The following is a 16,349-nucleotide window of genomic DNA, read 5'->3' as shown; positions in this document are numbered from 1 at the left end:
GGTGGCTGGCCTGGTCTGTGCCCCGAGGGCTTCCATCAGTGACTTCCTTATGATGCTGCAGTGTGGTATGAAGTGTCCTACCCAAACAGTGTGGCCTGGCCCTCAGCTGGTCCTGAAAAGTCACTCATCCTTGAGGGGGGCCAAAGTCTTTGAGGGATTGATCCATTGATGAGTTCATACTCTGTAAGCTAATCGGAGGTCCCAGGGGCGTGTCCTTGAAGACTACATCTTGGCTAAGTCTCTCCCTCTTTGTGCACACACTGAACTCTGATGGTTTTACCTTGCCTAAAGCTATGGAGCCAAAATGCCATGGACTTTTAAGCCTCTGACACGAGACCCTTCTCCTGTTTGACTTCCTCATCTCAGTTATTTGGGTAGATCTGGCTGACATGACCATTTACCCAGAGAAAAGGAGACCCGAGGCCCTCCACAGTGACCCCTGGCTTAGTGAGCCGTTCTTAGGCCGTCAGGGCAGCCACGCAGGAGACACATCTCCATACTGCTGCTTCCAGCGGCCCAAATTCTTTCCCAAGACCTGTAGTCAGGAAAAGCCGTGATGATTGGTTTGCCACAGAAAAGAACTTCAGCATGAGCCAGAATGAAGTGGACTCAGAGTTTATTAGGAAGATATCTTAATATAAGTTCAGGTAAAAGGTTCAGTACAATGAGAGTATTCAGAGAAAAAGATCAAGGCACTCCCTAGTGTGGGCATGGGCTCCTCAGGAGACCAGCCTGCTTAAGTGTCTTTATACAGTATACAGAGGTATATGATCTTGGTGGCTGCTGAAGTCAAGGATTAATTACGACTTTTTTTTTCTTTTTAATCTCTCTCTCTCTCTCTCTCTCTCTCTCTCTCTCTCTCTCTCTCTCTCTCTCTCTTTTACCCTTTTCAGTAAGTGTATTATAAGGTGGCCCTTGAGGTGCTTTCAATAGACTTGCTGTCTGACAAGGTACAACCTTAGGCTGCAGGAGTTACAGAAAGGAGCTAGGACCGGGCAGGTATTCACTGCAAAAAGAGTTTCTCAGAGAGCTCCTAGAGAAGTTCAGGCTTATGGCTAGGAAAAGAGGAAGGCCATACTTAGTCATACACACTTGGTCATGAAGGCATGGCTCCCTGCTGCCTTAGCAGTCTTATTTGAAGCATCTTTTTGTAGGCTCAATTTTCTTAACCAATTTATTTTATTACAATTTATTAACCAAGCATACGTCACTTATAACCCGACTAGCCAAACCAATAGGAAAAGAGGAGTAAGGAACACAGTAACAAAACTGTAAGGATATAAGTTCCAAGGAGCGATTCTCCTGGTGTGATCAGCAGGATTTCTTCTGCTGGAACCTGGAGTAACCAGAACCTGGAACCTCAGCAGGAGCCGGAGCCCCAAAGCCTTCTCTTGAGCAGTTCTCTCTAGGAGCGTCTTGAAGTGTAGCAATAAACAGCCAAAACTATCCGAAGTCTCCAAAAAACTCCCGCCTCCAGTTCTGGGCTCATTTATATATCTCCTCCCAGAGTCTGTTCACGGGATCTTTTCAGCTGGCAACAATCAAGCTCTCGCATGACGTGGTTGATCTTCTAGTGGATTAACATCACCTGTTCTCTCACAAGATTGTTCTGATCCCACACTTGGGATCCTTAAATACCGGTTTATCTCTCCTTCAGCTCTTTAGAAAAGGAATATTCTCTCTAGGTTGGCAACTTTCATGGCAAATGTACTGGGATCTTTTTCTTAACTTCTTATTGATTCTTTGTGAATTTCATTCACATCATGTACCTCAACCTCACCCATCTTCCCATCCCTTCACATCTGCCCTCTACCCTTGCAACCTCACCCTGCTCAAGAAAATAATATAACAAAGCAAAACAATCTTGTTGTGGAAGCTATAATACATCACAGTGTACTACACAGCATACCCTTTTGTTCACACTCTTTTTTTTTTTCTCTTGCAGATGTTCATTGCAATCAATCATTGGTCTGGTTCGAGGCCTCTGGCTCCTGCTACTCTATCAACACTGGAACCTCACTGGGACTCCTCTCCAAGATCCCGTTGTTGCCCTGTGTCATGGAGATCCTGCAGCTTTGGATCTGCAGGACCTGCCCCTTCATGCACTGCAGCAGCTCATAGATGGAGTAGGTGTTGGCGTGAGCCACCACAAAAGCCTGGATCTGAGCTGAGGTGATAGCTGAGTTTGTCAGCCCACTAGCTCTCTCAAACCCACACCACCAGGGCCAGCTCTCCTGTGCTTCCCAGGCAAGGTGCAGGTCCTGCTGTCCACTCTCCTGAGTGCTACAGCTAGTGAAGGGCAGGGCCAGCTGCCTTGCTCTCATGACCCCAGAGCCAGCTCCTCTACGTGCCGCAGGCATGGAGGGGAGCGACGGGAGGGCATCTCTCCCTCCTCCCTGCCACCCTAGTGTCGATGAGTGGCAAGGTCAACTCTCCAGAGTACTGCAGCCAGGTGAGGGGCAGGGTCAGCTCGGCACAATGCTCAGATATCAACAGGTCCCAGGTCCCAGACTAGACCAGGGACATCTGCATGGCTTTTGGTGGTAACATGGACCACAGACATCAACACAGCCCCCAGCTGTGATAGGATGGTAGACCCACACTGGCTCTCAGCAGAAGCTCAGGCCAGGCCATTACTATGGCCCCAGGTGGCAGGATAGAGCACTCAGTTTGTCTCCCAGCATCAGCATGCCCGCTCCCTACTGCCAGACACTAACATAGTCTCAGGTAGCAGCCCAGACTCCTGACATCCAGATGGCCTTTGGTGGTAACATAGACCCTGGCTGTGGTAGAGTCACAAACCCAGACACGGCCCTTGGCGGCAGCAACCCAGGCCAAATGTCACCATATTCTCAGGTGGCTATGAAGGCTCCTGATATCTGCCTGTTCCTCACCACCTTCGGGTCTCCAGTTCCACCTTTCTCCATAGTGTATGAACCTCTTGGCTTAGCTTTCTTTCCCATCTCTCCCATCTCTTCATCACATATTGTCTCATCGTATTCTTTCTGGGTCCCCTGGCCAGCGGGACCAGTGTTTTTCTGCCTGAAGTAGGTGCTTGTGCACACAGGAGGGGCTCATGATCACAGCAGGTGTTTGCGCAGCTGCTATAATAGTCCACAAGCCTCACACCAGCTTAGATATTCCTCAGACCTAACCAAAGGGTCAGGCACGGCATAAGCACCTGATGCTAACTTCCTACAGGTTCCGTGTGGTAGAGATGTTGCTTTGGCTCACGTGTTCTCTTTTGCTCTACACCTTAGCAAGAAAAGCAGGTCCGTTTCTTCACTGAGCAACCTTTATGTTCCCACCTCAGAGTGTCTCAGGCCCCTAAAGCTGCTTCTCTCTTGTATGAGGCATGAGACAGTCTGAAGTCCCCTGAGATGGTATGTACTGTGTGGCCTTGTCCACTGCCTGGGGATTTGGTGTTGCCAACACTGGGGTGTACTCATGAGCCTGGCCAGATGGGCCATGGCTGTCCTGGACCATGAGAGAGTCGCAACCAAGACCATGTCTCTTGACATCTAGGATGGAGATCTGACCCAGGAGCCAGGAGGGCCATAATGGGGCAGAGCTCTCTCACAGCTCCTCTGCAATCCTGACACCCTCAGAGGGCCCAGGAAGGTGCAAGTAGAACTCAGATAAGCCTTCCGTGCTCGACTTTCTGCATCGTCCTAACTAAACTCAGAGGAAGGAGAAATGGGGTTTCCACAGGCTAAGGGGCACAGATCACAACCACATCCTGAAATTTAGTCAGTGTGGAGAGAGTAAAAATTACAGTCAGTGTGCTTTCAATTAGCTGCCTACTTCCTTCTAGCCCAGAACACACCACAAGCGGCTCAGGAAATGGGCAATTTACTGGTTGGGAAGACGAACAGTTAAGTGCATCAGTCCTGGAGAGAGTCATAAAAAGCAGGCAGCAGTTTGGGGAGACCCAGCCTGCAGGCTGCCAGTCACGCACGCCTCTCTCTTCTGCGCTTTTCTTCTCTCCTCTACTTCTCCTAGCCTCTCCAGTGTCCTCCTTCTTCTGTCTCCTGCTCTCTCTCCCACGTTCTCATCTTCCTCCTCTGTCTCGTCCTCCTTGTCACATGTTCTCCATCCTCCCTCCTGTTTCCTCCTCCTCCTCCTTCTGTCTTCCTCCCTTCCCTAGTATCCCTCCTCCATCCTCTGTGACCCATTTCCACCTGTCTCCTCCCCTTCTCCAGTCTCCATCCATAGCTGTTCCCTCACACAGAAGCCGTAGGGTAGCCCATGTGGTACTAGGAGCAGGGCGAGAAGAAGGTAAGTGTGAACTGGCGAGAAACTTTCCCCTGGAAATATCCTGTTACATAAGAACTTGGCTGACATTTCGGGTGGGTGTCATTTAGGTTTTACTGTCCAGACTGGAAACCCACCTGTGTGGATGTCTCTCGGACACTATGTGCTGGTTAGCAACTAGGACACACGAAAACGTTGAAAACTAGTTTTGAAAAATTAATCCCAGCACTCTGGGAGGCAAAGGCAGGCAAGTCTCTATGAGTTCGAGGCCAGCCTGGTCTACAAAGTGAGTCCAGGACAGCCAAGGCTACACAGAGAGACCCAGTCTTGGAAACACAACTCTAAAAAAATAGAAGGAAAAAAAATATGCATCTTAAAGAACATGACAAAGCAAAGAAGAACCGCCAGCCTTCTAACATGTTAAACTCAGGCATGCGACTTAAAAATGACTTTGCCTTTTCATGAAAAGGAAACCAGTTACAACTCCTTGCTGGATCCAGCACCCAGGACGCAGCTGGTGTTTCCTCATCCCACATAACTCTCCACAGTTGCCTTCACGGATCTCAAGGATGCATTCCCAGGGTAGCTGTCAGTGGGATGTGGGGAAGGCTCAATAGCCACAAATCAGTGGGTGGGCGGGGGGGGGGGGTTGGGGAACCACACGTACTCTGGGGTGTGCTCGGAAGATATTTCGTTTTACAGCATCTGAGGTGAGCAGAATGGGACGCTTAGGTGGCAATTATGGGCCACCAAGACCCCTTTTCAAGGATAAGCACACGGACACTCCTTGTCCATTTACTTAGTGAACTAGCACTGCAGCCCGGACACTGGTAGCTTATGGCCATCATTCTTTGTATCTGCAAGGCGTGAGAGGAGCCAGTTTGCTAGCCAGCTAGAGGCTGGCCACAGAGAGAGCCGGTTAGGGCTCCTGAGTTCGGGGCATTGCCAACACACACACCTTTGGGGAGATAAAGCCACACTCAAGGCAGCAACAGTTAGCCATGTTTGCTTGGTCTTCCGGTTTACTGTAAAGAGAAGGGGCCATGATCTAATCCTCTTGCTAGTAAATAGATCTGGTCCTTGTGTTAGGAGCCAGCATGCAGCTGCACCAGAGGTCAGACCAAAGTCAGGGAGTTGGAGAGACCCAGGCCAAGCCAAGTAGAGTTCGGGCCAATCCATAGGAGCCACAGACCCTCAGAAATCACAAGCTGACCTTCAGCTCATGTCATCACCAAAGAACCGTGCTTCCAAGCTGCCACCTGTGGCCGCTGTGACCACCTGCTTGTCCTAAAGGCAGTTAGAGTTAAATCACGTCCTCATCTTCCCAACTTGGATGGTTGCCTTCCTATGGCCAACCCTGGGCTCTCTTTAACTGAAGGGCACAGTGACCTGACAGTAAAAATCAGGCCATCCAGCAACACTGAAAGAGATCCTGCAGTAAATGAGATATTCTTAACACAAAAATGTGCACTGGATGATAGGTGGGGCATTGTATATTTTTATGTGTTAAATTTGAACCGCAAAGCAGATCGAAAGGTTATGGTCATGTCCAAGGACCCTGGGAGATGGAAGAGCTGCCCTCAAAGATGGCTTGTATCTCAGTATCCACAGGAATGTAGCCCTCGGGTGAAGATGACAGTCACCATGAAGGGGACCGTCAGGCTGATTACCTCTTCTTCATGCAGGGAGAGGACCCTGCACTACAGTGGGCCCAGCGGGGTCACAGGGGCTCTTAAGAGTGGATGCTGGGGCAGGGGGATCGATGAAGACGGGGACTTTTGCCTTGGCCTCATTCTGAGGAGACCACTTCTGACACCTCAGCTGCAGGAACAGTGGAAGGGGATTGGATGGCTTGGAGATGCCACAGGAGATCAACAAGGACCAGATGGGCAAAGCTTAGTCACACTCCTGCTCTGCAGAGCCATTTATGAGGGGTCAGGCTGGCTGGCTCACAGCTTCTTACCTAAATGTCTACAGTGCTGTGAACTGAACGACCTCCGGGCTCTTCATGTCCCCTGTCGTGAGGCTGGAGGCCATGTGCCTGGGGAGGCAGGTAAGTGGTTCTGGAAACTGGCAAATAGACAGGTGAGGGTTTGAAATTGAAGTCGTGAAGTTCTGACCAGAAGCAGCTCCTGATACATTTTCTCATTCGGCAGTTCCTTGTGAGTGAAAGCAACCATTAAAGGGCTTGGAAACCAATGGTGGTACTAAGGATTTCTGGGATATTGGGGCTGTATGTGCAGTGGCCTCATAAGCAGAAGGGCCCAGGGCTCCTCAGTATCTCTTCCTGTCCCAATGGGAGGTATCTGTGGCCTCAGCGCCTGCACAGCAAACCCTCTTCTCTACACACACACACACACACACACACACACACACACACACACACACACATGCACACACACACATTACTGCAAAGACAAATGTTACAGAGGCTGACTTAAAGTAATACAAATAATCATCTTGGCTGGAGAGATGGCTCAGTGGTTAAGATCCCTGGCTGTTCTTCCAGATGATCAGAGTTCGATTCCCAGCACCCACATGGCGGCTCACAACTTCTGTAACTCCGGTTAAAGGGGATCCAATGACCTCTTCTGGCCTCTGCTGGCACCGAGATCACATACACATACATGGTGCATAGCCTATATGCAGGCAAAGCATTTACACACAAAACAAGCATAAATAAGTCTTTAAAAACCACAAACACTGGCTAATCATAAGTCCCATGCAGTTCCTCATCTCCAGGCAAGATGTAGACTCTGGTGGGGGCTGGGAGTTGGGAAGGTGGATCTGTCAGTAAAGTGCTTGCCACTCAAGCATGGAGCCCTAGTGTGATCCCTAGCACACACCTTAAAACAAAGCAAAATAAAACAAAATGTCAGACACGCAGTACATACCAATAGCAGTGAGAGGCAGAGGGTAGGAGGGTCCATGCAGTTTGCTGGCCAGCCAGTCTAGCTAAATTAGTGAGCTCCAGGTTCAATGGAAGACACTGCCTCAAAAAACAAGGTGGAGCATTGGGGGTGGAGGTGCACACCTTTAATCCCAGCACTTAGGAAGCTGAGCACACAACACAGATCTTTGTGAGTTCGAGGCCAGCCTGGTCTACAGAATGAGTTCCAGGACAGCCATGGCTACACGGAGAAAACCTCTCTGAGGGAAAAAAAGAAAGAAAGAAAACAAAGAAACAAACAAACAAAACCAACCAACAAGGTGAAGAGCAAGTGAGGAAGACTCCAAATGTCACTCTCTGGCCCGTACATGTACATGTGTGTACTCACATCCAGTTACATGCACCCACCACACACATGCACACATGCGCAAAGGGTCAGGTCAGGGTGGGTCACCTACCCTACAGACTCTGAGGGTGATGGCTTCCTTCCTATTCTACCCCCTATCCACTAGAGTGTCACATGGACCCTGCTGCCTCTCAGAGGCAGCAGTGTGGTGCCCCCATCTCTCTACAGGACTCAGCCTTTCTCTGATCTCCTTCTTGCTTGACCGAGTGAGCCACATACAACTTCAGGGTCATTTTCTCCTCAAGGTCCTTAATTCATACACTACACCATGTCCTTTCATCGTTTTGATGATGAGGGACACTCCCTTTACAGGTCAGGGATGTGGCTGAGTGACAGCTGTGTTTGCATGGCTGCTTGCACAGTACTGGCTGCTTGATAAGCCCAGGTGCCAGGACCGAGTGGGAAAGATAATAAGGAAGGGAGAAGGGGAAGAGGAGGTGCTTCCCTTCCCAGCTTCCTGTTGAGAGAATAAAGAGGACCCCGTTCAGGGACAAGGCTGTGAGGAGAACCTGTTTTGGACTGTTTCTCACGCGTTTCTCTTCAGAAACCTAGGAAGGCGCCAGCATGTGAGAGGCATGCTGGAAATGGGTCAGTGAAATCAAAGGAGCTCCACCCAGGCTCCTTTCTCCTGTGTCAAGGTCAGGGAGGTGGGGGATGGACAGATGAAGCTGCCTGTGTGCCATCTGCCAAGCCACGGGCCCGTGTGCAACGACACCTGGTGTCTGCGCAGAAGAGGCGGAATGTCTCATTTCCTCAAGATGCCAGAAGATGCTTGGCAGCTGCTGGACTCTGGGCCACCTGGGACCACGGTGTATACTGGGGTGGTGCTGACAAGCACGTATGGAGAGGGCACCCACAGAGAGAAGAAAACAGGGCCAGCGAGGATCACTTCAGCAGGGAACAGCCCCATCCCGTGCAAGGGGTACCCGAGATGCTCAACTCTGAGCCCCTGGATGTGGGACTGAGGAGGAAGACAGGGGAAGGAAAACCACATAGCAGTAACTGGGCTGCGGACTTAGGAACTCAGTCAGAATTGCTTAATGACCAGTTCCTGCCCAGCCCTGACTCAGCTCAGGCAATACATTTATAAGGCATTTATCATCCTTCAGGTGATTAGACTTTAATTTCAATATGCTTTGACAGATTGGCTCTGGCTGAGAGGAGGTCCATGGGAAGAGGCTACATTTGGGCTGTTGGCAATCGGGTGCTTTCAGAGTGGTTTCCACACAAGGATGGAGTGATGGGATGCAGGCGACACTGACCCTGACATCCCCTCTTGAGAACAAGGAGGGGAGGAGCCTGGTCTGTGGGAGCCCAGTTCTGCCCTAACCAAGAGGGGTGAAGGGCGTGAAGGTGCTGAGCAGGTGGGTTTTGGGTGGAGTCCCCAATAAGTTTAGTAACCAGGACCTGCCTTAACCTGCCTTGAGCCAGCCAGCAGGATCTTATTTTCCACAAAAAGGTGTGGTTTCTCTCCAAAACGCCCAGCCTGGTCCTGAGGATGCTTCCTCACCTCTCACACCCCTGGGAACTGCCTTTGTGCTTTCTTTCTCCTTGCCAAAGCCACTTATTTTGCTAACCTCCCACAGGTGGGGCAAGTTGTTGGATAAGCAAAGGAAAGCCGATGGAGGGTACCGAGGCTATTCTGTGGGTGGGTGGGGGCTTGTAGGGATGTCTGTGGGAGTGTGAGGGGGCATTCAGATGTGCCTGTAGAGGTATCCAGGGGTGTGAGGGGATGTTGTGTGAGTGTGAGAGTATGTGGGTGTGGCTACGGAAGTGTGTATAAGGGTATAAGGTATAGGGGCGTGTTTATGCCAGTGTGTGGGTGGGTCTATGTGAGTGTGGGGGTATACCGTGGGTATATGACGAACAGGGTGTACTTGCCCGCGCACGCCTCAGGCTGTGGCAGTGTATCAGGTGGGTTCAGACTCCACTTGCACCTGTGAGCTACATAATCACCCAGGAAGTCACTCCATGCTCCTGGCTGTGGCGCTCTCTCTTCCTTTCTCTACCATAGCTTCTTACCCTGCAAGTGACAATTAATGTTCGAAAGAACACGAAATGGAGGCGAAATTACAGCAATTTATCAGCTGAAATTATAGGTGTAGACACATGTCAGCAGTGGAAATGGTTTCTATCAAAATTAAAGTATTTAGAGATTTTCCTCAAATTTCAAATTATGCAAATTCCATTTTCTGAGATGCCACAGCATGGTGGCTTTAATTGCAGGCTTACCAGGGATGTCTGCAGAAGTGCTAGGACCGGGGGGTCCCTCTCCCTCCTAGGACTCGGGGGCCCCTCTCCCTCCTAGGCAGTTTTTTTTTTTCCGTGCCCACAACTCACAAATGCAGGCGAGGCCTCATCCGAGTTCCAGGCAGCCCTTGGTGGCTTCCACAGCGTGTACCCACCTCAGAAAGCCACCAAGGCCAGACCTGGAGCACTGGTGCCTGGGGGTACCTTGGCCAGAGTTTCCCTAGGATGCTAGGCACCACCTCCCCAAGTTCCCAGGACAGAAACCTCCGCTCAATGTCTTCCCAAGCCCCTCCTCGCTTAGCCTCGCTCCTAGGCACTGGACTCCCTTGGACACTGTTGTAGAGGTGATTGCTGTACTAGTTTCCCTGCAGGCCGCTCTTCAGCGGTGCGTGGGAACACAACTGCTCTGGGCTGTGGTTTGCATGCAGTGTGAATGTTCCTCAGCATTTTCATGCTGAGATCTTTTTTAAAAATGTGTTTCATGCCTGTGTTTTGCCTGCATGTGTGTCTGTACACCACATACGTGCCTGGCCCCTGTGGAGGCCAACAGGGGGAGTCAGATCTCCTGGAACGGGAGTTATGGATGTTTGTGAGCCAGCATGTGGGTGCTGGGAACCGCACCTGCGTCTTCTGTGGAAGGAGGATGTGCTTAAACTGATGAGCTCTCTCTCCAGGCCGTTCACGTTGATACGTAAGCCCTGTTTTGAGGCCCTGAGAGAATGTCCGGAAGGGGCCTTTGGGAGATTGTTGGGGTCATCACGGTGGAGGCCCATGATTGATTTCTAGTGAACATGTATGAGGGAGTGAGACTACACATGTACAAACACCCATGTGCTTCCAGTGTCGTCACGGCATCCCACGGGGCCACAAACGCTCCCAAGAAGGTTCTCCTCAGATGCAGGCGCCTGAGCTGACACCTCCAGAAGCAGGAGCCACGACAACCTGGCTTGGTTGTTGTTGTTGATAAGTTACCCAGGCTCTGGTGTTGTATTAGTAGCAACAGAAACAGACTAGTACACTTTGAAACTGTGATTAATTTATTATCTGCAGCAGCTCTTTTAAAGAGTCTTTGGGTTTTCTCTACGTGGGGTCAGGTTGTCTATAAATGGAAATGGCTTTCTTTTTTCCTTTGTAATTTCAGTTCCTCTTACTTTTTTTTTTTTCTTAACTGTATTGTCTGTTACTTCTGGTGTGGTATTGAATATTAGTGTTGATCTTAGGGCATCCTTATCTTGCTCCTGACTTCAGAGACCAAACATTCAATCTTTCACCATTGAAAATAATGTTAATTGTGGGGTTTTTTTTTTCTTTTTAAAAGTATTCTTATCCTGGACAGTGGTGGCACACACCTTTAATCCCAGTGCTAGAGAGGCAGAGGCAGGTGGATTTCTGAGTTCAAGGCTGGCCTGGTCTACAGAGTGACTTCCAGAACAGCCAAGGATACATATGCAAAGAAACCCTGTTGGGCTGGAGAGATGGCTCAGCGGTTAAGAGCACTGTCTGCTCTTCCAGAGGTCATGAGTTCAATTCCCAGCAGCCACATGGTGGCTCACAACCATCTATAACGAGATCCGGTGCCCTCTTCTGGAGTTCAGGTGTACATGCAGGCAGAATACTGAATACATAATAAATAAGTAAATCTTAAAAAAAAAAAAAAAAAAAAAAAAAAAAAAAAAAAAAAAGAAGAAACCCTGTCTTGAAAAAAACAAAATAAATAAAATTTTAAAAATTAATCCAATTCCATGAACTGTATTTTTACTTACATTCACCCCTTCCCCTCCCCTTAACTCACAGATCCACTCCTGCTTTCCTACTCCCACAGGTTCATGGCATCTTCTTTTAAAAATAACCTATCAAGTCCAGTTTGTGCTTCCCATACTGTCCTAGGTATGGGGTCATCTGCTAAATCATGTTATTTTAAATTAATTCCCTTTACTATGTTGAGGAAATTCCCTTATGTTCCCAGTTTTCCAAACTTTATCAAGATAGGATCTTTTTTTGTTTGTTTGTTTTTGTTTTTGTTTTTGTTTTTGTTTTTTAAGACAGGGTTTCTCTGTGTAGCCTTGGCTGTCCTGGACTCACTCTGTAGACCAGGCTGGCCTCAAACTCACAGATATCTGCCTGCATCTGCCTCCCGAGTGCTGGGATTAAAGGCATAAGACATCATGCCTGGCTTCAAGATTGGATTTTTTTTCAAGTTTTTTTTTTAACTTTTTATTGATCCTTTGTGAATTACACATCATGCACCCCAATCCGACTCATCTCCCTGTCTCTCCATATCCACCCTTGTGACCTACGCCCCCAGAAAATAAAAATAAAAACAAAACCAGAGAAGCAAGCAAACAAAGCATTCACACCGTGGAATGTCACAGTGTGCCTCACAGTACACCCCTTTGCCCAAAGAGTTTTACTTGCAAATGCTCACTGCAATGAGTCATTGGTCTCGTTCGAGGTCTCTGGCTTCTGCTACATTATCAATACTGGGTCCTCACCAGGACTCTTCTCAGATAGCTTGTTGTTGCCCTGTGCCACAGAGATCTGGCAGCACTGGCTTCTTCACGTGGTCTAGTAGTTCTCCAATGGGGTAGATACTGGGGTGAGCTGACTCAAAGCCCTAGATCTGGGCCTGTGTGGGACCTGAGTTGTTCAGCCAGCCAGCTCTCCTGAGCCCGCACCATAGGGCCAGCTCTCCTGAGCTCGCATCATAGGGCCAGCTCTCCTGAGCTCGCATCATAGGGCCAGCTCTCCTGAGCTCGCACCACAGGGCCAGCTCTCCTGAGCTCGCATCATAGGGCCAGCTCTCCTGAGCTCGCACCACAGGGCCAGCTCTCCTGAGCTCGCATCATAGGGCCAGCTCTCCTGAGCTTGCACCACAGGGCCAGCTCTCCTGAGCTCGCACCATAGGGCCAGCTCTCCTGAGCTCGCATCATAGGGCCAGCTCTCCTGAGCCCACACCACTAGGCCAGCTCTCCTGCACTCATGTCACTCAAGTGCTTTTTAATGTCTTATTTGTCCTCTGTCCATGTGTGTCTCTGTGTCTCTCTGTGTCCCTGTCTCTGTGTGTCTGTCTGTCTGTCTCGCACGCACGCGCACCTTGCATTACTGAGGTAACTCACTGGCCCATCGTGTGCATTTCTTTGACACTCTGTGGGAGGCTCGTCGGATGTCCCCTCTGCCATCTGCCTCTACAAGCTTTCCGCTCACTCTGTTGACAGCGCTGTGGGGAATCAGCACTTCCTCTTGTTTCTGAGTCTGAGTGGTGGAGTGGCCACTCTGACCTCAGGGCTTGGAGTAGGTTTCCCCGTTGTTATTTTTTAGTTTTTCTAGAATAAGGTAGATGTAGAAAGTACAAATAGCTGATGACATTTATTATTAAAAACCTATAGTTATTACGGAAGTTTTGTTTAACCCACTAGCAATAAAAGACACAGACACCTGATTGATTTTTTAAAATTTATTTATTTATTGTATATGAGTGCTTTATCTGCAGAAGAGGGCATCAGGTCACATTATAGATGGTTGTGAGGCACCATGTGGTTGCTGGGAATTGAACTCAGGACCTCTGGAAGAGCAGGCAGTGCTCTTAACCACCGAGCCATCTCTCCAGCCCACCTGATTGATTTTTAATAAGCCTTATTTCACCTGGGGCTGGGCAGCTACTTCCCCCTAAGCTACCTTGCTACCTCCCAGCCCCCATCCCATGCCATCTGCTTCAACCCTTCCTATCTGGGCTCCTTCCCATCCATAACCCGTAAACACTTGCAAATACTTTCCATCTGGCTGCTTCTCTCCACGCCATGCCTCGGAGTCAATTCCTCCCAGCCACGTGGTCCTCTCCAGACTAGCCCATCAGTCCTGCTTCCTTCTTCCTCTCCTGCACTTGTCTTTCATCGAGTCTGGTTGGGAGCTGTAGTGTGTAGAAGTTGAGGAGCACTGACTGCCAGGTGCTGTTGAATCCTGCTAACACAAGGCTTAGACTTTGACCAGACATTTTCACCAGAGCCTCTGTGTGGGCTTCATCAGGGATTCTATTCCTATTGAATATCTGGATTTCTTTCCTTTTTATAACTTGCGGGTAGTAGGGATGGTATTGACTTTTGTTTGTGGATCCAGCAACTTACCTGAAACTGATTGGTGTTCATGGTTAGCTGTGTGTTTCCCAAAGTTTTCTATAAGTAAAAGAAATCTCTTACCTTCCTCAATTACTAGTTGTGGTTTTTTTTTTTTTTTTAAGGCTTATTTGTTTTTGCTTACACACATGTACAGATACATCCGTGCAGACAAAACAGTCATACACAAAGTTTTTGGATTTGTTTATTTTATCGGTATGACTGTTTGCTTCATGGACTTATGCACCACACAGGTGTTAGTGCCTGTAGAAATCAGTAGTGCGCATCAGATCCCCCTGGAATTGGCTGTGAACCACTTTAAGGTTGCTGGGAATCTGGGTCTTCTGGAAGAGCACTTGGTGTTCTTCACTGCTGAGCCGTCTCTCCAGCCTCTCTGTTTTATCTCCTCTCAATGCTTTGGCTAGGACACTCAAGACAAGCCAAACAAAAGTGAACAATGACATTTTCTTTCTTAATCAGTAAGACTTATTAAAAAAAAAACACATTATTGGGGCTGGAGAGACGGCTCAGCGGTTAAGAGCGCTTGCTGCTCTTCCTGAGGTCCTGAGTTCAATTCCCAGCAACCACAGGGTGGCTCACGACCATTTGTAACATGATCTGGTGCCCTCTTCTGGTGTGCATGAAGACAGTGTACTCACTCGTATACATAAAATAAAAAAATCTTTTTTTAAAAAAAAAAACCACATTATTATGTTACAAGGTTAGACATGGACCCAGCCTCATAGAATACTGGGCTTTGGGGCTCATCTTCTTGCCTTCCTGAAACCATTGCCGCTGTGGTGGTTTGGGTGAGAACGGCTTCCATAGCCTCAAATGTTTGACTACTTGATCTCCAGTTTGTGGTGCTGTTTGGGAAGGATTGGGAGGCGTGGCCTCATTGGAGACGGTGTTTCACCCAGGTGGCAAGGTGGGGCTTTGAGTCTCATTCGCGCAGTTCAATATGTGATCTCTCAGGTGTTCCTGTTGCCTCATCTTTGCTCTGCCATCAAGGACTCTAACCCTCTGGGATCATAAGCCCAATTCAGTGCTTTCTTTCACAGCCTCATTGCCTTGGTGGTGCAGTTTTAGTACAACAGTAGAAAGTAACTATCGCAATGGATTTCTCTTTGCAGATTTGTGTTCACAGCAGAGGATGTCAGAGGAAGTTGAGCCAGATGTTGTGCAGCCCCTCTCACCACAGCATCTTTTATACAGTGATGGATTTGATCTATAAGCAGCATTTTAGCTGTTGGTCATGTTTTGAGATCATAACAACTACAAGAAATTATCTGGGTTGTCTTCTTTTCCATAAATTACATTTTCTGAGGTATGATCTTACACTGTAGTCCAGGTGGCCTGGAATTCACTGTGTGGCTCCGGCTGTCCTTGAGAGGGAGGTAGGTCCTCCTGCCTCCAGGTGCTGGGTTTCTCCGGTGTGCACCACCACACCCAGCTGAACTACTCCGGTTTTTGTTTGTTCGTTTGTTTGTTTTTGTTGTTGTTTTGCTTTTTTGTTTTTTCCGAGATAGGATTTCTCTGTGTAACAGCCCTGGCTGGTATCAAACTCACATCAATCCACCTGCCTCTGCCTTCCCAGTGCTGAGATTAAAGGCATTCACCACCACCACCCAGCTGGCTTAACTACTCTTAAAGGTGGTATATTCCACTCTAGAAAGGTTGGCAAACATTTGCCCTAGTGCAGGTTTTGCATGTGTGTGCATGCATGCATGGGAGTGCAAGAGAGAGACAGAGCTTCAGCCACTGACTTTCAGGGACAGTTGGTTTTTGTATTTTGGGGTTCACTTGCAGTATGTTTTCCCTAAACTTATTATAGAATATAATATATAATATTATAGAATAGCCTATATAAACATTTTCAGTTTTGACAATACAAGCGTCTCAGTGTGATTTGTACTGTATTGGCAAGCGGGCCATATTACGATTTTTTCATCCTATTTTTGTTTCCTTTCATCCACTATTCTGTTTGGTCTTATTGCAGGAGTCACAGCTGGGGTTTGCTGACCTCTGTAACTGGCCCAGTGAACCAGCAATGTCTCGTTGGTCAGTCAGGGCTCTGGCGGAATGCAGAGGAGGGTGACTCATGAGGAGGAGGCACCAAGATGCCAGGAAAGGTGGCCCAAGTAGGTCAGCGTGAGCATGTTCTGGAGGGAGGAAGCTGCAGAGTCCACAGAGAAGCTAGTGCTACGTTAACTCTTCCTGGGGAGTTGGAGATATAAACATATTTTCACCCCACAGAGGACATCAACAACAGATCAATGCACATGCATACACACACACACATACACACACATATACACACATATACAAAGTAATGACAAGAAAGCCTATGACTGCTCTTAAAAATAATATTTCTGAGCTTTTTAACTCAATTATTCAATACCAATGGGTCAGCCCTGATATTGTACTTATATGGACTGAG

At 48.5% G+C, this 16,349-nt stretch overlaps 1 protein-coding gene across 1 annotated transcript in view; it reads left to right on the top strand.

Moving 5' to 3' along the window:
- Nucleotides 1–2,413: 2,413 nt before the first annotated feature.
- The window catches only part of LOC311593784 (uncharacterized protein), a gene marked incomplete at its 5' end in the record, with an annotated part of 70,811 nt that continues 56,875 nt past the window's right edge, over nt 2,414–16,349 (top strand). Inside the window, 2 exons of the mRNA XM_084775207.1 lie at nt 2,414–2,452; nt 4,203–4,278. Coding sequence (XP_084631333.1) covers nt 2,414–2,452; nt 4,203–4,278 — 115 coding nt within the window. The remainder of the gene's footprint in view (nt 2,453–4,202; nt 4,279–16,349) is intronic.

Source organism: Acomys minous (genome assembly GCF_964271855.1).
Source record: "Acomys minous genome assembly, chromosome: 3".
Lineage (NCBI taxonomy): Eukaryota > Metazoa > Chordata > Mammalia > Rodentia > Muridae > Acomys > Acomys minous.
This window is presented reverse-complemented; position numbering and strand designations above follow the sequence as displayed.